General features: G+C 58.0%; 1 protein-coding gene across 4 annotated transcripts in view; it reads left to right on the forward strand.

Annotated features, from left to right (window-relative positions):
* The first annotated feature begins 9963 nt into the window (after nucleotides 1–9963).
* PRDM11 (PR/SET domain 11) overlaps nucleotides 9964–21123 on the forward strand; it is an 80806-nt gene continuing 69646 nt past the window's right edge. Inside the window, exon 1 of one of the 4 annotated variants that reach the window (XM_023653923.2) lies at nucleotides 9964–10180. Coding sequence is in view for 3 of the 4 variants with exons in the window: in XM_070229344.1 (XP_070085445.1) it covers nucleotides 17393–17650 (258 nt within the window). In the remaining variant the exon portion in view is untranslated. Of the gene's footprint in view, nucleotides 10181–17346; nucleotides 17651–21123 lie in introns of those variants that run through there. The other 3 variants (XM_070229344.1, XM_070229345.1, XM_070229346.1) reach the window with 3 other exon arrangements.

Raw genomic sequence — 21123 nt, forward strand, 5'->3', positions numbered from 1 at the left:
CAGAGAAATGGGCAAGCGAGTCTTCCAACTTGGGTCCGCCAGGCATGAGGAGGGCGGGATGGAGCTTGATTGAAAAAAGATGACGAAGGAGAAGTCAGAGACCCCCACCTCCCCACGCAGGTCCAAAATTAGAGGTCCCTCTGATCTGGCATCACTGTGAAGTCTGCCTAAGACTAGACTTATTACCCCAACTCCCCCCGCTGTCCCCCACACACACAGCCCCTGGTAAGAGAGTGGAGGCTCATTCTCTGTAAAAGAAGGGGAGCCCTATGCCCCCCCGGGGCAATTGGCCGGCTTCAGCCTCGGTAAGCCCGTATACAAGTCCCACCCACCCAGGCACACAGCCCATGAGGGCCTCACTCTCAAAAGCGGTAAGGCAGCCAAGGATCACAGGACATTTGAAGAAAACCCCAACTCGAAGGAGAGCACAATAAGAAAGAACTTGAGGGCCGGCCCGGTGGTGCAGCGGTTAAATTTGCACGCTCTGCTTCTCTCGGCGGCCCGGGGTTCGCCAGTTCGGATCCCGGGTGTGGACATGGCACTGCTTGGTACGCCATGCTGTGGTAGGCGTCCCACATATAAAGTAGAGGAAGATGGGCACGGATGTGAGCTCAGGGCCAGTCTTCCTCAGCAAAAAGAGGAGGATTGGCAGCAGATGTTAGCTCATGGCCAATCTTCCTCAAAAAAAGAAAAAAAGAAAGAAAGAACTTGAAGGAAGGAGATAAAACAGAGAATGGGAGGAAAAAGATATTCCTAGAGAAGAGAAAACATTGCATCCGTTTGAAATCAAGGAAGCCAGAAGAAACAGAGAACAAGAAATCTTGTTTCTTGAAGGACATTTAAAATATGAGAGCTGCAGTTTTTTTAAAAAAGAGTTTAAGTGTTGAAAGATAAGGTCATGGAAATCTCCTAGAAAGGACAATAAAAAGGCAGAAATTGTGGTGTAGCAACGGAATGGAAAGCTACTCAGCGCTAAAAATGGACAAACTGCTGGCTCCAGCGACAGCACTCTGAGCAAAGGGTTGTAACAAAAACGAAAACAAAAACACAAGAACATGTGACGGAGACCACAGGTGGCCCACAAAACCTAAGCACTCACGACCTGACTCTTTTCAGAAAGTTTGCTGATCCTGCTGTAGGAGACACTGTCTCTAGGAAAAACCCAAAGGTTCTGATAAATAATCTAACAGGTCTGAGGACATTGAAATCGTAGTGAAAGGTATTCTGCAGTGTGGGAGGGTGTATAAAATCTCAGACGTTAAAAAAAAATAAAGTGAGTGAAAAAAGATGAGGCCATTATAAACTCCAGGAAACACACAAAGCTGTAAATAAAGGACATTTACTTAAGTGTGTCTTTGGCTCCGCAGTTCACAATAGTCACACGGCCATTGTAATGAAAACCCTGAGTAGAGACACGACCCCAGATGGAGACCTGACCAGACTGAGCCCATGGCCCTGGGGGGAGGGGGCGTCAGGGAAAAGAGCGTAAATGAATTAAAAGACGCATCTGTCATGTCAGAAAATCTGCTAATGTCTGGAATTGATTAATCCAAAGCTAGCAATGCAAGCATAACATTCAGGAATATGGAGGCAAATATCACCAGAGTTAAAACTGCTGCCTCTAGGGAGTAGACCAAGGCAGTCAAAATAAAAAGATAAGGGAAAGTGTGGGCTGTGTCCTGCCTAATATTAAAATGCACTGAAAAGCTACACCAATTTAAACAGTTTGGAACTGTACAAAGAGAGACATGATCAACAGCACATAACAGAGAAAGAAAGAGGCTTATGTATGAAATGGAAACTTAGCACACAACACAGATGGGAAAACTGCAAAACAGCGAGAAATGGATGAATTATCCTAGAATTGGTATCAGAACCACTAGCTATCCATTAAGGAAAATATAAAGTCAGATCTCTACTTTACTCTCTGCACCAAAATAAATTTCAGGTGGATTTAAACAAAAGTAAATTGGAAGAAAATCTAGGAGAATGCTGTTAAAATTTTCTGAAGCAGAAGGTGTTTCTAATCATGCCCACAAAACCATAAAGGAAAATCAGAAAACATTTAAATTTCCATATAGCAAATAACATCATAAAGAAATTTACAAAAAACTTCTGAATTGAGAAAATAAATTGCATTATCTATTTCAAACAAAGGCTTTTGTTATCCTTAATATGTAAACTACATTTATAAATCAATAAAAAAGACGCCAGGTCCCCAATTTAAAATGGACAAAGGATACAATCAAGCAATTCACAAAACAAGCACAAAAGATTAATAAACATAGGAAAATATGCTCTTCTTGCTAATAGTATCATGTAATTTTAAACAACAAAGAGATCCATCAGTTGTACATCAAATTAACGAAGATGAAGCAGACCTAATGAGGGAAGTTCCACATAAGGGCGCAGAGCGACAAGAACACTCATTCAAAGTCAATGAGAATGACATCGGTACCATCCTTCTGGAGCGCGATCTGACAAAATGGTTCAGGATGTAAAGCTGGGCATACGCTTTGAGCCTGAAATTCCACTTCTGGAACTTATTCCACGGGAATAATGAGAGAAGCACACAGTACATCTAAGGACGTCTACTTCAGCGCTTTTATGATAGAAAAACATAAACTGACCTGAATAATATCCACTTGTTTATATGGCTTCGTGTTGGTCTTCCCTGGGAACCCGTGAACTTCACGTGGAAAGTGGCTCCAGGATCTGGGGTGCGGGGGGGTCTTCAATAAATGTTTTGGGGATGGACGGCTGAGCGAGTGACGAAAGGAGGGAGGGAAAGAGGAGGAAACAATGTTGGAGGTTATTTGGGTTCATCTAATCTACTGATTCCCGTATTTCTTAATTTCATTACTCAGACACGTTCCAAAATAATTGAGGAAACCACTATACATTTGCCAACTTCTTATTTTGCCAAGTAAGGTCACTGGGGGAAAAAAACCCCAAAACCACTTCCATCTTTTACACATGCTATTACCATCAGTTCACAAGAGAAAGAACATTTAAACACCAAAGTAACGGGGAGCACATAATCTCAGAATAAAAGCTCGTCCTTTAAGTTGAATAGAGTTAGCTTCATGAAAACGACACGCATCGCTTCGTGGTTTTCGTTTTCTCGAGGACCAGGGAAAAGCTCTCCGATAGAGGCTGCTCCAGGACTGACATCTGGAAACTGGTCCCTCATTTTACAGATGGTGAGACTGGGGCTCTGAGCAGATGGAGGACCTGACTGCGGTCCCCCAGCAGCTGAGGAAGGGCCAGAACCCACATCTCTGGACTCCTGGCTCAGAGCTCTGTCTTCATGGTGACAGTGCCCACAACCTAGCAATGTGGCTGCTATCTTCCTGGAATGCAGAGCATGCCCCTGTGATGCGGACTTTGGAGCTCATCAAAGCTAACCTCTGACCTGGGCATGAATGACCCCCAGAAGAGCCCCCAGCCTGGCTTACATACCTTCGGTAACAGGAAACTCACCACTTGCAGTAGCAGCCCCTCTTGTTGGCAGCGGCCAGGAGCGCTCCTTTTAAGGCAGCTGTTCTTTCCCCGGAGCAGAAATCTGCCTCCGTGTGGTTCCCCCACAGTCCTGCCTCTGCTCCCCCATCTGTCTGGGGTCCTGCGGGTTTACGAATGAACGGCATGCAGGAGTCTGATCCTGGAGCGCCCCCGTACCGGAAGTGAGCCTGTCTGTGCCTGAGTGGACAAGAAGAGAAAAACGGCGAGAGGAAGACATCTCATCTTTTGCACGATGATGGAATCCAACATTCCCAGCCCAGCTTACAGATGAGGAGACTGAGACCCAGAGGGCTCTGGAAGCCCTCAGTCCCAAACCCCTGCACAGCTGAGGTCCCCGAAAGGGAGGGAGTGGCCCAGACTCGCAAGTTTGGAGCAGCGTTCCACAACCAGCCCTCAGATCCGCGTGCCCGATGTCTCCGACTTACCCGGCTGCCGAGGCCCTGACTACGGCCCTGGGGGCTCACGAGGCCAGCTCCACACCCGGCACTCACCTGCGGGCCGGGGCTTTGCGTACTCTCCTGGCCACATCGACTGCTAAGAATTCTGGAGAAGAGCTGTGGGACCGGCTGCAAGTTACACAATTTCTTAGGTCTTCCTGTTGCAAGCAACAGAAATCACTCTGGCTGATTTTGGTCCCCCGCCTCCCAGATGACCCCAAGGATTCTTCCTGTTGGTATTCACACAGTTGCGTGGTCCCCAACACTGTACCGGGGGGGGGGGTCTGTGTGACCAAGAGAATATGGCAGGAGGGACGGTACGTCACTCTGTCACTCTGACATCAGGTCACAAAAGACGGTCGGTGGCTTTCTTCTTGCTCTCTCTCTCTCAGGTCATTGACTCCGGGGAGACCAGCGGCCATGTCACGAGCAGCCCTACTGAGACGCCCACGTCAAGGATCTGGGCCTCTTGCCAACAGCCCCATGAAAGGGCAGCCAACTCACAGTGGTTTGCCTGGGACCAACGTGGTTCTAAAGTTGAACGTCCCATGTCCTTGGAGGCCCTGCTCCATCCTGGGCAAACTGGGATGGTTGGTCACCCTACGCGTGAGGGAGCTGGAAGCGGGTCCTCCAGCCCCAGTCCAGCCTTCAGATGGCTGCGGCCCCAGCTGACGGCTGGACCGTAACCTCACGAGAGAGTCTGAGACAGAACCACCCGGCCAAGCAGCTCCCAGAATTCCTGACTCAGAAACTGCGAGATAACAGACGTGTACCGTCTTCAGCTGCCAAGTTTGGGGGCCATTTGCGACGCAGCCATAAGTAGCTAGTACACTGATGGAAGCAGCAGAGGGGCACGGTGAAAGGAGGTCAGGGGGCTCACGACCCTCGGGAAGGATGGAGAACCAGCGTGGGACGCACAGAGCCCATCACGCCGCAGAACCAGTGTGGCGGGGATGCTACCCACCGCTGCCCAACGGGTACTGCAGCTTGCACCCCCAGCCCCCTGGGTCAGCTGGATCCGGCCCCTGGCACCCGCCCCTGAGAGCTGACTGCACAGCATTGCCCTCTCACCAGAAAGGACTGTCCACGGTCCACCCTCTGTGTGTCACCAGCTCCCAGCTCTAGGGCAGGGTACGCATCTGATTGGCTGAGCGTTGATCACGGACCCGTCTTCCCATCAGGGATGCTGGGCGTCTTCATCTGTTCAGGCTGCTCTCACAAAGTACCAGAGCCTGGTGGGCGGCTTGTAAACCACAGGAAGTTACTTCTCACCGTTCTGGAGGCTGGAAGTCCAAGATCAAGGTGCAGGCAGATTCAGTGTCTGGTGAGAACCCACTTCCTGGTTCAAAGACGGCCGTCTTCTTGCTCCGTCCTCACCCAGCGGACCGGGCGAGGGATGTCTTTCACAAGTGCGCTAATCCCACTCACGAGGGCCCCACCCTCAAGACCGCCCACTCCCCAAGGCCCCGCCTCCTAACACCATCCCGTTGTGGGTCAGTTTCAACACGTGAACCTAGGGGAACTCAAACGTTCAGACTTTAGCCCTGGGAGAGGGCGTTTGTGGTGTTTTCAGCCTCTCTAGTGGGCAGGGGGGGACAGGGCGCATGCTGCTCCTCCCCGGGGCTCAGCAGGGGAGAAGTCCCCAGTCCCTGGAGGGACGTCAGATGCTGGGCAGCCGGGAGGAGACGAGGCCACATCGCCCTCCGCTCTAACGTGGGGACAATTAAATGAGATGGTCTATGTAGGAGGGTGGTCTCCGTGGGAGGGGCCTGCCTGCCTCCTCACCTGGCCATCGGTGGATGTCAGGAGCCACAGGGCAGCCGAGGAGACGAGGCGAAACATCCTTCAGGTCCTGCATCTCCCCAGCTGCAAAGTCGCCAGCGGCTTCCACTGCGCTTGAAATAAACCAGACCGTGGAAGGGCACGTCCACTGTCCCCCTCGTCTCCTCCCCGGGCGCCCCTTCCACACGACGCTCTGGGCATGCCGGCCTTCCACTACCTTGTAGACAAGCCTAGCCAAGTCCTGCCTCAGGACCTTTGCAAGGGCTGTGTCCCCTGCCGAGGACCTCTTCTACTCAGCTCTGGGTTGCGCCGGCTCCTTTATGTGTCAAGACTCCCCCTGAAATGCCACCTCTCAGAGTGGCCTTCCCTGTACTCGCGACCTAAAGCTGCCCCTTCACCCCCACCCCGCTATCCCCCCACCCCAACCCCTCACCTTGTCGGGTACATGGTAAGCAGTCCGTAAGTGGCAGTGGCTTCCGTAGAAATGAGGAGTCTGTTCCCCGTCATGCCTCGATAGGACGGACTAAGGGGGGACACCTTTGGGGGGACGGTAGGGGACAATGGTTTGTGCTTCCTGGGGAGCTGGCAGGAGGGCCGCAAGCTGCTTGTCCAGAGTGGAAAAACAGCAATGAAGATCTGCCCCGGGGCACATGAATTTAGTGCCGTGGACAGCTGGGTGCGGAATCCCTTGGTGCTAAGCCAGCCCCTCCTTCCTTCCAAGAGAGGGATCCCTCAGCTGTTGGGCGAGTGCACAAGACCAGGAGAGAACCATGCCTGGCTTAACACAAGGCGCATGGAATCCAGGACCCATCAGCAACTCTTCCAAATGTGGATTCATTTTAAATTTATTTCTTGCCATTAAAAAGGGGGCTATCTTTAATACAAGGCAGAACAAACAAGGCAGAGTCGGTAGGATTAGAAGCGGGACAGCAGGAACGAGGAGAAAGCAACTGCCAAAGTGGTTGGGAATGAGGGTGGAATTTGGCTCCGAGCTTCCTGGCAGCCTGTGCAAAAAGGGAAACTTGATCAGTTACGGAGCTCTTCTTATTAGCAAGGGAGACGGTTGCCAGTTCCTTGGGGGAAATGCGGTTGGTTTTCAGTTTTAGTTTTTTCCAGGGACTAAATCCTGAGTGAAATTTCTCCCTTGAGGCTTTAGGAGGGGTCATTAACTGACGCAATAAACAGTGTCCTTATTTATAGCAAATATGGAAGTGAATCTCCAGTGATGGACGGGGCGTTTAACTTGCAGCTCATTGGATGTACGTTTTGCTTGGGTATCACTATTATTAGCAGATGAAAAAGGTCTCAGATCAGCTTTGCCTTCCAAAGGGCTGAGCTTTATTGTCTTAGAAGATCTCGACGTCCTTGTGGGGACCTGGAGGTGACTGCGATTGTCACATTTCTTGCAGGGGGAGGTCATGAAGTACCTGGCCTCACATCTCAAAGTTCTGGTCAGCTCCTTTTGTGTGATACGCCTGGGGGAGAAATTAGGGAAATCTTTTACCAATCTTTAGGCTGAAAAGCTGCGTTACGGAAAAGGACAACAGACTAGAAATGTGCAAGATGGGAAGACACTGAGCAAGGGAGGGCAGGCAGACCTGGGTTTGAATCTACCCAGCCTCTAACTAGCTGTGTGGCCTCGGGGTGGTTTCTTAACCTCTCTGAGCGTGCTTTCTCTGCCTGTAAAAATAGTGACGATGATCTCTGCCTTGGATTATTAAGAGTCACACGGTAATGGCCCAGAAAGTGGGTGCCACGTGCTCTATTCATCCCATCCCCTGCTTGATTACCTGGCTCTGGGGCAGCTTCTTGAGGGAGGCATGTAGGACCCTTGGTCTAAACTTTGTGTGTCACGCAGGAAGAAACCGATGTCCAGAAGGGAAGCATCATGTGCCCTGGGTTGCACAGCAGGGGCCTGCAGGCTGGGCCTCAGACTTGGGTCTCTGGACCTCGCAGAGTCTCTGTGCTCCCCGAGTGTGAGTCCTGGAGCCTAGAACGCCGAGGCACAGCCCCACACTCCACGGTCGCAGCCCAGGACCAACCGCTCCCGGCAGAGAAGCAGATGGGGCCAAATGGACAGGAGACCGAAATAGAAAACCAGCCCCACGAGGCAAAACTCCCGCCTAGCCTCTCCTACCAGCTCATTCTCTCAAAGCCCTTTTGCTTTTTGGAGGCTATGACCACACTCTCTCTGTCCACTCGGCTTCCTGGTCTCGTCTCCTGTCCGTCTGCTGCATCCACTCTCTACTCCAGCCGCCTCGACCAGACCCTCACCCGGGCCCTTGGACACCTGCAGGTCTGCCGGCGCTGTCCGCCTCCCCGGAGGATCATCCCAGCACGGGTGGAAGTTCCAACCCCGTCTCAGGGCCCAGCTCTGACATCACTTCCTTGGTGGGACCTCCCGCTCAGAAGGGGTAAGTGGCTCCCTCCTCAGCGTCCTTCTCCTGCCCTCCGGACGCTGCTAGGGCGGCCGCTGTGCGTTCACGCCTGAATTAATTCGAGTGAGCTGGGAGCCAGCGCCTCCATCTCCTGGCCAGACCCAGACCTCCTGGAAGGGACCTGTCCAACTCTTCTCAGTACTCAGCAGCACCCACTACTCTGCCTGGCACAGAGCGGACACACTCAGGAAACTTTTAGACTTGTATCGAATGTCCCATCATTCTGGCCTTAGTGACTGTTACTTGAGCACCTACTGAGAGCAGCCGGTGCTGGGCCCTTTAAATACACTCATAGCCGCTCACACAGAGCTGGCCATGTGAGTTATTAGTGTGCTCCACTTCGCAGATACCGAGGCTCAGAGAAGGGCGGTCACTTACTCCGGATCACACAGCAAGTAACAGACTGGGATTTCAAACGTCTGCATTCGTGATGTCAGAGTCAAGAGAAACGGATGATGCTCTGAAGCAGACAGGGCTTCTCCCTCCAACACCCAGATTCCAAGCGGCACACAGCAGTCTTGGGGCCTGACCAGGGACGCTGACCCGGGGCCAGGCTCCCAGCCAGCTGTGAGGCTGATGTGCAACCCCATCCCCTCGGGAGGAGGCCTCCCTGGAGTGGTACCGCCGGAGGCCGCCGGTGCCAACCCTTGCAGAGCTTCAGGGGACGTTCGGGGGGCGGGCCGCCCCTCACTGTGCAGCGCCCCACCCGAGCGCCATCCTGGGATCGAATCCCTCCGGGTCACCTCCGCCTGGGGGTGTGGCCCGGGCTTTGGAGCCAGCGCAGCACAGCCCTCCCGGGCCGGGCAGACCTCGCCGTCCCGCGCACGCCTCGCAGACAACGCCAGGGAGAAAGGAGCTATTTTGGGAACGGTTGTCTTGGTTACGCCATCCCGCCCACCGCGTCCTCTGCCCATCACAGCCCGTCGGTTTTCTAGACGCCGAGGGAAGCCTTTTCGACTTCTAAACACTTTGCCTCCGTGCAAATTCCTCCCCGTCTTTCCCTCGCTTCCTTCAGTCTCTCTGTGACGGTGCGTCCCACTTCACGGATGGAGAAACTGAGGAACCGAGCGAGCGAGCCCGCCTTCGACATTTTTTCCAAGCCAGCCAAGGCCCGGGAATCTCAACCCCTGGAACAAATTTCGATTTGAGGAACACGTGCGGCTCGCAACCTGAAGACTGCAGTCGCACCTCAAGTGTGAACGTCTTCGACGACCCCCGGCCCCTCGCCCCCCGCTTTCAGCGAGACGCCCACGCGTCACCGCTTCAGTTCGTGTCTCCAAACTGCTGGGCGCGCAAAGGGTTAACCGGGCCTGGCGGGGGCCCGCCGCGGGCGTGGGAACCCGAAAGGGTTAAAAATATAAACGCACTTATTCCGCCCCCCCCGCGACTGCTGGGTTCCAGGTGGGCGGCCAGGGGACCGCGGGAGCCCAGGAGTCGTCTCCCCGCCCGGAGTGGCTTTTTGAAATTGTAGAACTTTTAATTCCCACCACAAAAAAGTGTCCCAGTTCGAAAGTTCTTTTAACCTTCTCTTTTTTCATTTATTTATTTTTTTCTCGATTTCTCCGCGGGCTGGAGGAGCGAAGTCGCCCCGGCCTTTCGGGTGCGAGGAGCCGGTGCCCCCCTCCGGGCAGGGCGCGGGGCGGGGGCCGAGGGGGCCCCGGGCGGTGGCTCCGGGACCGGGTGGGGACGCGGCTGGTGAGTCCCGGCTCCGGCCCCTGAATTGGGGGGTCCGCGTCTGCCCCAAACGCCGCTTTCTTCCGTTTTCCATGTCATTTCCTGTACTAATAAGATGGTGGTCAAAGCAGGGGAGGAGAGCAGCAGCGAGTCGCCGCCGCCGCCGCCGCGCCGAGGCTGGCGCTGAAACTTTGGGGACCCGCGCGCCCGCCGCGCGGCCGCTCCCGCCGCGGGGCCGCCAGCCGGGGCCGCGCCGCCTCCGCCGAGCCGCCCTCCGGGCCGCCCGCGCCGCCCGGGCCCCGCGGCTGCCGCAGCGTTCCCGGGAAGGTGAGTCAGCCCGGTAGCCAATGTGGCCATTGAAAATGGCTTCGGAGAGCGCTCGGCAGCTGGCCAGCGAGCGGGGGCGGCGCGCGGCGGGGACCCGGGGCCGGCCGATCGGGGGCCCGGGCGGGCGATCGGGGGGCGCGGGCCGGGGGCCGGCTCGCCCCGGGTCCGAGGGGGGTTAACCCTCGGCAGGTAGCCGCCGCCGCCGCCGCCGCCGCCGCCGCCGCCGCCGCCGCGGGCTCCGGGGGCCGCCCCTCCGCCTCCTTCCGCCCCGCTAGCTCCTGCTCGCTCGCCTTGTTACAATGTAGCCTTTTCTCGGCGCCGCGGTGCCGCCCGCTGACGGACGTGGCCGCCGACCAATGGGAGCGCGGTGACTCGGGCGGGGCGGGGCGCCGCGGGCTGCAGGGCCGGCCGCAGCCGCTGGCCTAGTTTTCGGGGGCGCTTTGGGCTCGGTGCTTGGGGCCGAGCTGGGGGATCGGGGGCTCCGGGCTGCGGTGGGGGTGTCTTCCAATGCGGGGCTCGGTTTCCCGCCCCAGGCGGCCGAGCCCGAGCCCGCTTCTGGAATCTATTTTAAATCTTAGCGGCTGTGCGGACTTCGGGGACTCTCTCCATCCCCCACTCGCAATCCCCAAGGTGCTCTCAGAGGCAGAAACTGCAGGAACTTAGCGGCCGGTGACCTTTCTGCGGTCAAGGCCGGCACGCCCTAGGCAAGTTGGTGCAAAGAGAATCCGAATGTCTTGGGCGATGGGCGACGCTGGCTATTGAAAAGTTGCTTGGGTCTCGAACCGGCGTGGGCCATAGGGGGCTTAGACCCCCGGACGGGCCGGGACTTCGGGGAGGAGGATGTTAAGCCTCTCTTCTTTCTTAGACGTTTGCTTCATGTGGAGAAAGGCTGTGGTCTATAATTTAGAGCGGCTAGAAGGAAACACCCAGTTCTTTGTGCGCGGGGACGGGAGGCGATCATGAGAGACGGCTCTGGAGGCCCGGAAACGCTATAAACTTTGGGGTTTTTGTCTGTGCTGGAGCAAAAGAATTTTCCGTGGAGCGTGATGCCTGGGGCCCGCCAGCTTGCCTTTGCCACAGTCCCCCTGGCGAAGGAAGGTGGCGGAGGTGTGGGGTCCGCGGGCTCTAAGTAACGGCTGCAGGCTCCTTGCCTGGGGAGTGGAGTGTGGCCTTTGCCCACCAGCTCTGAGAGGTGGGCAAGCAGAATTCCGTGTGAGCACGTGCTTGAAAACCTCTCGTGGGCATGGAGCCCAGGCTGGTTGCTTCGTTTAATGAAAAGGGGCCTTTCCATCGGAGTCCTGCCCCCCGCCCTCCCGCCGGGAACTTCCACTTTGGACTTGGCACGGTTACCTTTGACCTCTCCGAACCTTGGTTCTCCGTCCCCAAAACCACGCCAACGAAGCCTGTCTGGCAAGGTAGCTGTGAGATCAAATAAGATAGCAGAGATGGAACGCCTGGCCCAGGGCTGATGATGGTTTAAGACGTATTGTTCTCTCTCCCGTGAATATCGGCCCCACCCAGGTCCATCCAGTCCCAAACCCACAGGGCCCCCAAGCAGCAGCTGGGCGGGGTCTCGTTCCCTTCCCTGGTGACAGATGAGGGGCTCCCCTCGCATGTCCCAGGAGCCCTTGATCCACCTCCACACTGTGGTACGATTTTGACCTGAGTTACGGTGCTGTCCTCTAGACCCCTGGGCTCGATGAGCTCCGTAACTTTGTTCTCCTTCGTGTCAAGCAAGACCTCTGCCCTCTGAATCTCTCCTCTCCGGGACTTTCATGGGGAAGCAGGGTCTCCCTGGTTCTAGGTTGTTGCCGAGGAGGAAGGAAGTAGGGAGCACTGAACTAGGAGTCAGGTGTCATAGCTGTTTCTTCAGCCGCCTCCTTGGCCTGCCCTCTGGCTATCTCGTAGTGATGGCCAACATGCGGTCCAAGGCTGGCCCATAACCTTCCTCCCTAAACCTGCTCCGGGGCTCTGACCTCGGCCAAGGCTGCCACCCTCCTGCTGGGCCTTAAGGCAGAAGCCTCGGTGTCTCTGATCCCTCGCCCCAGTCCAAACCATCTCCAGGTCCAGATCAGCCTCTATATTGAAGCCATCCGCTTCTCCCCAGCATCCTCATCAAGCCACCACTTTCCTGGGGACAACAGCAGGAGGCCCTTAGCTGTCCACCCGCAGTGCCCCCTCGCACCAATCTCAGCATCGCACTCAGATTGTTCACAGAGGGTGGCGTCAGGCCTCCCATTTCCTGCTGATGACACCCAAAAGTCTTCCCAGTGCTTTTAGGATAACGAACCCACCTGTCACCATGACCTGAAAGGCCCTGAGTGGCCCGGCCCCGTCCTCATCTCCCACCCTCCCTGGGTCTCTCTGCGCTCCGTGCTCCCTGCTTTGCTGTGTCCTGCACGTGCCGCCCCTCCTTCTGGAATGCCGAAGCGGTTGCCATCTAATGAATGAGTGAAGGGTGGCGGAGGATGCGAAGGGGTGGAAAAGCACCTGGTGGTCCTCATGCCACCCCCTAAATATTTCCAGTTCGTCCAGGCACACGGTAGGATGGAATCAAGGTCCCCTTGTGCTTGGGCGGGGCCCTGTGGCCGGCCGCTGAGGTGTGAACTTCAGCCATGCGTGTCCCTTCTGGGCCAAAGCACTGTGTTGCTGGTGTGAGACCCTCCAGCGTGCCCTACTCCTGTGCGTGGCAGGTGGTGGTGGCAGGCGGGATGGTGGCTGCGTCTGCCAGCCTGGGTCCCTGTGTCACTGTGTGAGTGGAGCCCCACGATGGACGTGCAGCGTGAGTGATAACTAAACCCTGAGGTGGCAGGGCTGTTTGTTACTGCCACACGACCTGGCCTGTCCTGACTGGAGTAGGGACTCGAGGAGCATTCCAGGCTGAGACAGGCACCCACACGCAGACTTGGGGGGGCTCCTCCTCGGCAGCCAGGGGACGTATTTGGGAAAAACCTTCAGAGACTCCCCCCTGCTGTTAGGAGAAAGACAGGAAGCCCTCCAGACCCCATGGGGCCCCATTTGCCGTGTTCCACCTAACGTGGCGGTTTCCTCCTGTTGTCCCTCTGCTCTGGTCGTGCGTTCCACTCCTGCTTAGGCCTCCTCATCCTTCCTCTTTCAGCTTCAGCATCACCTCTTCAGGGAAGCCCTCCCTGATTAGCTCCAACCCCCCACGACAAGGTCTCATGGCCCCACGTGTCTCTCCTTGGTAGCACTGGTCTCGGGAGCAATTTTGCATTTATTGGTGTCATTATTGATTGCAGTCTCCTTCTTTCATCAGATCACAGGCTCTGCAAGGGCGGGGCCTGGGGTGGCTTGTACATTTGCGCACAAGAGCCGCTCGGTAAATACCTTCTCATGAATCCCTGAGCGTCGGCTGCAGACTGCCCGTATGCTGGGTGCTAAGGGCAGCCTTCAGGAACGCTGCTTCCCTGGGGTGTGGGCAGGGAGGTCCAGCATGGCAGGGAAAGTGACTGGCCTGCAGAGTATGGACCCCAAGCTCCCCGTCCTACGGGTGTGCCTGCCCCAGAAGGGCCGCCTTCCTGGGATGTACGAGAGGAAATTCTGGGAGGGCAAGACTGTGAGGTTTCACAGCCCCTCGAGGTCTCTGCTGACCTGGAAAGTACAGGATCCAGTGATGGGGCCGCAGACCAGGAGATCCAGGGTCGATGAAGATGAAGATGATGATGATGATGGCCGCTGATGCTTACTGAGGGCTTGTTGTGTGCCAGACGTGGTACTAAGCACGGCACGTACCCTATGCAGAAAACAGCTGCACAGGGTTGATATTATTATTTCCATTTCACAGATGGGGAGCCTGAGCCCCAGGAAGTGAAATAAGAGATGGAGGGGTCTGCAGTGGCGTGGCCAGGATTGGAACCCCGGCGGTCTGAGGCCGCCTCCTTAGGGACGCCCTCTTAGAGTGAGGGCAGAGGACCCCAGAGCCACCAAGGAGAGGCTCCTTTGGAAACGTCACCTGAGGTTTTCGGGAACAAGTTTCCAGGAGGCAGCACCCGCCTAATATCGAGGCGTTTCTGGCCTTGGTGCCAGGGCTGGTTAGACCATCAGGGGCATCTCCACCCCTGCTGGGGCCTGGGAGTCCTGGGAGGCCCCGGCCCCGTGTGCTCAGAGTGGGGCCCGGGAGGGGCTTCCCCACAGCTGGCCCAGGGGCTGCACCGGAAAAATAAGCCATGCAGAAAGAAAAAAAACAACGAGGAAGAAAGAGAACTCTGCTGTTATTTTTAAAAAGCCTGTTTCCGATTGCAGATTTGTATCTGCGTTAGAAAGGCCGGTGTTCACACGGTGCGGCCGCCCTCGGTGGGGGTGGGGAGGCGGCCCCGCTAAGGCTCTGGAAGAGGGGCTGCGGGGGACGTGTGGTCTGGGTGTCCTCCAGTCCTTCCGTCGTGCCTCTGGTGCACACTGCTGTCCCTGTGCCAGGCACGGTGCTAGGCAGTGGGGACCCTGTCCTTGCCCCTACAGAAACCACACCCCAGCGTGGGAGGCAAGCAGCTGCAGGTACGCCAGAAGGGTGTAAGGGGGATGGCCATGACTCCACATCAAGGAGAGCTTCCTGGCGGAGGAGGCTTCTCAGCTGGGTTTTGAAGGATGAGTAGGATCTGGAGAGCAAAGAAGGGTGAGGAATTCCAGCCTGGGGTACGGCTTGTACAAAGGCGTGGGCACACGCAAGGGCTTGGAGGCCTCTGTGGTGCATCTGGCTGGAGAGTGTGTGTGAGAGAGGAGGTGGAGGGAGATGAGGCTGGAAAGAGAATAATAATAATAATACCAACACATCAGTCCTGATCCTGCCTCAGGGCCTTTGCACTGGCTGTTCCCTTTCCCTAGATCTCCATGGCAGACTTCCTCACCTCCATCAGGATTTGCTCAAATATCACCTTCTCGTGGGCACTTTTCCTCTTTAAAATTACACCCTCCCTACCGCCACCCGCTGCTTCCCTCCTCCTTTTCTCCTTAGTACTATGACATGCCCTCTGTTTTCTTTCTTTCTTTTGTTTTTGGCTGCCTCCCTTCATTATAATGTCCGTTCCCAAGGAGCTGGGATTTTTGTCAGTTTCGTTCCCTGTGACGATGCATAGCACACAGTAGGGCCTCGGGTATTTGTGGACCGAGCAAATGAATTGAGCACTCACTACGTGCAAAGTGCTCCACGTGCACTTTCTCTCTGACACTTTCCCAGCAGCGCCCTGCGACCAGGACGATTATCTCCCCATTCTGTAGGAGAAACGGGAAACAGAGGCTCAGAGAGGTGGAGAGACCTGCCCGAGGTGTCCCAGCTGGTCAGCGCGGCTGAGATTTGAACCCAGGCCGCCTGACCCCGAGGCTTTGCCCCGGCCAGGCTGTGGAAGGTCGCGACCGCTGGCCGAGCAGTTTACACTCTGTCCTGGGGCCACGGGAGCCACGAGGGTTTTAAGAGGAGGAACCTGACACGGAGGTCAGATCCGGGTCCCGGAGGTCAGCCTGGGCGGGAGGCTGCCCAGGGGCTGTCGCAGGAATCTCGGCAGGAGGGGGTGGAGGGGGAGGGCCTGGTGGTGGCAGTTCCAAAGGGGACGGGGGAGGGTCTGGCCCTCGGCTCTGGGGCTCAGAGGGGGCACGGTGGGGCACAGTTCTGGGGGCACAGGTTTCCTAGTGTGTGCAGGCGAGACCCCACAAGAGTCTGGGACTGGCCTCTTGGCAAGAGAGGGAACTGAGGGGAGGCCAGGGAGCAGCGGGTGGGGACAGCGCAGTGCCCTGGGGAGGGTGTGGCCTCGGGGTCCGTCCTGCCCCTGCCACTTGGCTGCGGGAGCCCTGGGCGGGAGGCTGCCCTCTGGGGTGGTCTGTTCCTCCCCTGAAAGTGGGCGTGACAACAGAGTCAGCCTCAGGGAGGCCCCTGAGGAAGAAGCCCCAAGCGGGGCACTGGCATGTGGCACAGGCCAGCTCTGGGGCCACCTCCCGGTGTAAGGTCATGACCCCCGAGCAGGTCTCGTGCCCCTTGATGGGGACAGCAGTGTCAGACGTGACAGTGACTGCATGATGGCGGTCTTTCTCCTTAAAGATGACCTGCCCACACCGTCAGACCCTCACCCCCACAGGCTTGTGTTCAAGGCCAAACATGCCTGGGCCTCAGTTTCCCTTTCTGTAAATGGAGACAGTAATTTCAATCCTGTACTACCTTCCGTGGAAGAAAACTTTTTTCTCCGTATTCTCAGAGGCACAGTTAAGAGGAGCACATCTTGAGCCCCATGTGGTCGCTTCCACGTCTCTGTATGGATGAGGGAACTTGGGTTCAGAGAGGTTAAGTGACTAGCTCCAGATCACACAGCCATAGTCTAATTTCTCCAGTCCCCTCGAGAAATGACATTTATAAAGGAAGCCTTAGGGGTCGCCTACTTGTGTTACGTAACAATTCCCGCAGGTCCCCTGGGCGCTTGGAAAAAAGATTTGATTTGTAAGCTCTTAGTGCCCTTAGCCGGCTTCAGGACCCTCTCCCGACCCAGGGACCTCATGGGTCTGTTTGGACAGACCTGGAGCCTCGGATGAAGTGACACTGGGTGAGGGAGGTGCAGGTGGAGCTGGCGGGAGGCTGCTGGCAGTCCTGCTCCCCCGCATCAGTCTCCGATCAGGATGGGCGCTGAGGGTGGGGACGTGTCTGCCAAATGAGGCACCCTTGGGCCTCTGGAGCCTGCCAGTGCCTTCTAGGGCTTTCCCCTCCACCCCTGGGGTCACCCAGGACTCTCTTCCCAACTTCACCTTCTCCCCGTCCCTTATCATTAGCCCAGAAGGCAGGCAGCCAGCTGTCACGACCCCATTTGATAGCTGAGAGCGGCTCAGAGAGGGGAGGTGACTTGCTGGAGGTCACACAGTTTAGGGAGCGACCGAGCTAAAATTCTAACCCCGAATCTAGCAGCCTTTCCTCTGCGCCCACTCCTGGAATCAGAGCGGAATGGCCCGGTGTCTGTGCCCTGTCCCCCAACAGGAGAGGCTGTCCGGCCACCGCATGGATATCTACGGTGGCGCAGAGCTCTCCTGTCCTGAGGGGACAGAGGTGGCGTCCCCGGGGAACGTGGCTGAAGGGACTTGGGGTGAGGAGGGGCGTGACCGGGGGCTCCGTCTCCTGGGCCCAGGGCCAGGCGGGGGGCGAGAGTGGGACCGGCAGGCAGGAAGACGCGTTTGACTCGGGCACCGGGCTGGGCTGCTGTGGACGTCAGCGAGCAAGTAAATATGGAACCACCCCCACAATGTCAGCTTTCCCAGAGTGGCTGCTCGACTCTCACACTTTCCCCAAGAGAAGGGGGTGAGGGCCAGGGAGGGATCCTGCCGCCCAATGCCCAGGGGATGGAGATGGCCGGCTTGGGAGGCTCCGGGACCGCCGAGGGGCACGGGGAGCAGCCCACGGTACGCTCGGCCCCAGCGGGGAGGGAGCCTCTCATGGGGCCAGCCGACTGGGACCCAGCCGGGGTGGACTCAGCGTTGTCCAAGGTACAGGGAGGGTGGGCTCTGGGCGGGGGAGGGGGTGGTTGCAGGCCCCATCCCAAACAGGGTGGCCCCTCCTTAGACAGCTGTGTTCCAGAGGGAAAGCCAGACCAGCCAGAGGGGGCTGGTACTTGGAGACCAGGCGAAGAAGATCCGAGGTTCAGGGTGTCCCAGGGAGAGGGGAGGGTGAGAAAGGAGAAGCCCCTTCGTCTAGGGTAGGAGGGGGCAGGGAGGTGCTGTCTTCATAGGAAATCGCCAAACATGGCCAGGGAGGGATTTGCCCTGAAAAGAAGACTGAGGTTTTGGGGGAGGATGAGCAGAAAGAGAGGACACAGGGCAGTTTCTGGCTGGGCAGTCCCAGGCCCTTTATAAACGTCCACAGCGGCCAAACCTTTCTAGGCTTGTAGGTGTGTCTGGGCCCTGCCTGATGCACGATGCTGCCCCATCACGCCGCTGTTATTAGACTCAGTTTCCAGAGGAGAAATTGAGGCCCAGAGAAGTGAGGTGACTTACCCAAGGTCGCACAGCTCTGAAAGGCCGAGCCAGGATTTGAACCCAGGTCTGTCCGAGTCCGGAGTCGGGCTCTTAACCGCTACCTGGGACTGCCTCACCGTGACTGCGGCGGAAATGCTGTCGGGAGCCTGCGCTGGGAGGGAGGGTGGCCTGGGAGACTGGCAGGCTCCAAGTGTCCGCCCCCGCCATGCCAGGAAGTACGGAGAAAGCACAGTGTGGGCCAGCTGTGGCCTCAGGCTGGTCACCCTCTCTGTGTGTCTCCGCGCTCACCTGGCGCAGGTACTGCCCTGTCACAGGCTGGTTGGGACCTTCCCCTCCGACCTTTGGTCAGTGGATGCGCGTGGAGCCCTGAATTGGACGGGCCAGCGCGCGGGTCCTCTGGGAAGGCCAGGTGCAGGGCCCTGCGAGGGCCAGCGAGAGGCCGTCCTGGGTGTGGCTCGTCTGCAGCGCCCCGCGTCCAGACAGGAGAGCAGGTATTGGGAAACTCATGTCGCACTTGACATTGCCGCGCCGTTCTTATTGTCATTGACACGAGCATCGGTTGGCAACAGATTGGAAAACTTAAAAAAAAATGTCTGTGCCACAAATAGTGTGAGCAGCCCTGGCCCGGATCCTAACTGTGGTTGAAGGTAGGGAGTGGCCTACTTGCTCAGGGACGGGGTGAGGAGGAAGAGGAGGGTTCCGCTTCCCCGGATTGACGTTGAGCGGACCTTGAAGGGCGAGTAGGAGTTGGCGGGGTGGACGAGGCGGGAAGGACATTTTAGACACTGGGAACAGCATGCACAAAGGCAAGCGACGTGAGGACCCGGTGGTTCAGGGAATGGCAAGTGGTCCCGGGTGTCTGGAGGAGAGGTGGCAGAGACGGCCTGGAGAGGCGCGTCAGGGCCAGCCTGGGAGGGCCTTGAATGCCAGGCTGAGGAGCTGTGACTTAAAGAGTGTCCTGGAGGCCGGGGTCCTGAGGTGGGAGAGATCATGGCCGAGTACGTGCTCTCAAGGACCGAAGGGCCATCCAGGTGGTGTGTTCTTTGGTCCTCAGCCTTCAGGAAGGTGTTTCTGGGGCCCAGGGGCTAAGTTGCTGGAAAGCAGGACTCTCCTTGTCCTCTCCGAGGCGGCCAGCCCGTACGTCGGCTGCCCCGGGAATCAGTCCTGGCTGGACAGGCAGGCAGGCCTCCGGCATGAGGGGCAGGCTTCCCAGGCCATCCTGGTCCGTGGGTCAGCACCTGCTGTCGTCGGCTGGCCATGGCAGAATGCTCTTGTCCCCCCTTCCTGATGCTACGGTGTTGTGAGCTGTCAAAGCAGGCCTGCCGGCTGCTCCCTGGGAGGCCAGAGCCAGGCTCTGAGTGGGGGCCAGAGCGGGGAGGGCTGAGGTTTGAGGCTGCGGCTGGGGGCTGGCCAGGCACCGGGAGGCTGATGTGTGACAGCGTGGGGTCCGTTGAGGAGGTGAGCGGTGGACCATGGCCTGAAGTCGCGTCCTGCAGCAGCCCTATGCTGGGCCAAGGCTGAGCCCCATTCGTGGCCTGAGGAGCGGACCCTCGGTTCAGGTTGCAAGGGACGGTAAACGTCCCAAGCTGGGCCAGCTCGGGGGAGCAGATGGCTCAGTGTCAGGGGGCTGCTGCCGTGCTGCTCAGCTCTGGCACAGCCTCCTGTCGCGAGGGGAGCCGCCCTGCCCTGTCCGGGGCTGCTGGGAGGAGCCCAGGGTTGCAGGCCCTGCCTGTGGTTGCGAGCCCGCTGAGAGGGCCAGCCCGCTGGGAGGGGGTGCTGGGAGCCCGTCTCCCGCAGCCCTGCCCACACCCCCTCCCGGGGCCCCTGTGCGGATGGCCCAGCCTGCCCTCCGTCCTGCAGCCCCGCCCGCCGGGCCCCAAGCTGCAGGCCGGGCTGTCTAGCTGCCAGCCTTCGGGGAGTCCAGCTGCTGGGATCCTGCAGGCTGGAGCTGGGCTCGGGCTTCAGGGCCAGGGGCCACTGAGGGGCTTTCCTTGTGGCAGTGGCCTTGGTCGTGCTTGGAGCCTCACAGCCTGAGTCCGGGGGCCTCTCTGGCTCTCTGCCTTCAGCTGGGCCCCTGCTGGACTCAGGACTTGCCATGGCTCGAAGATCTCCCAGGGGGGTAGGGCAGCTCTGGGGCTGCTGCCCCACCCTCTCCCAGGGCCAGTGCTTGTCACTGTGTGTCCCAGGTGACCCCTGTCCTCACGGGACCCCCTGTGCCTGTTCTGCATGCCCCTGCCCTTTACCTCCCGGGTGGACCCCTCCCAGTCTGGCCCTTTGCTCCTGGCCCCTGTCTCTGCTTCCTGGGTGACTAAGCTCACTCTCCCTCTCCTTGACTCCCCGCCGTGGTCTGTCCCCTGCCCCTGTCCCGTTCCCTGGGCTGCCTGTGAGGCGAGGACTCTCTGGCCAGGCCCCCGGGGGCCCCCTCCCCCAGTTTCAGGTAGAAACCAGATTCCTCCCTGGCACCTGCCGGTGGCTCCCTGCGCTCCCCGAGCACCTGGCCCACAGCCCAGGACAGTGGCCAAGAAAGGCTCCACTGCCCTTTTGGACTCTCTGCTGTCTCCTCCTGCTCCCTCCCTCCGCCGGGAGACTCCCCCGGCCTGGGCAAGAGCCGCCTGAGCTTTTCATGTCCACTGTCTCTCCTCCTTCCCTCCTGAACTCTCGCCCCGAATATGAGGCCCCCCCAGAGACACAGCCTCTACCCCTGGGAGTCTGAGGCCGATGCTGGGTGTGCTGGCCAGGGGCTGGGGGCTGCAGGACAGAGGGGCTGGGGCTAAGAGGACCAAGGAGGGTGGTGGGGGGGCTGGACAGCAGGAGGCGGACTCTCAGTGGCTGGCCTGTGGGCCTCTGACTGGGCCACACCGAGGCCTCTGCCTCCTTGAGGGCCTGACGCTCTGTGCTTCCTAAAGCCACTCCTGCTGTGGGGAGAGTAAGGGCTTTGCGGTCCCCCCACCATGAGGCTCCAAGGTTCAGAAGGACCAGCTGCC

The sequence above is a fragment of the Equus caballus genome, chromosome 12, assembly GCF_041296265.1.
Source record: "Equus caballus isolate H_3958 breed thoroughbred chromosome 12, TB-T2T, whole genome shotgun sequence".
NCBI classification, from domain to species: domain Eukaryota; kingdom Metazoa; phylum Chordata; class Mammalia; order Perissodactyla; family Equidae; genus Equus; species Equus caballus.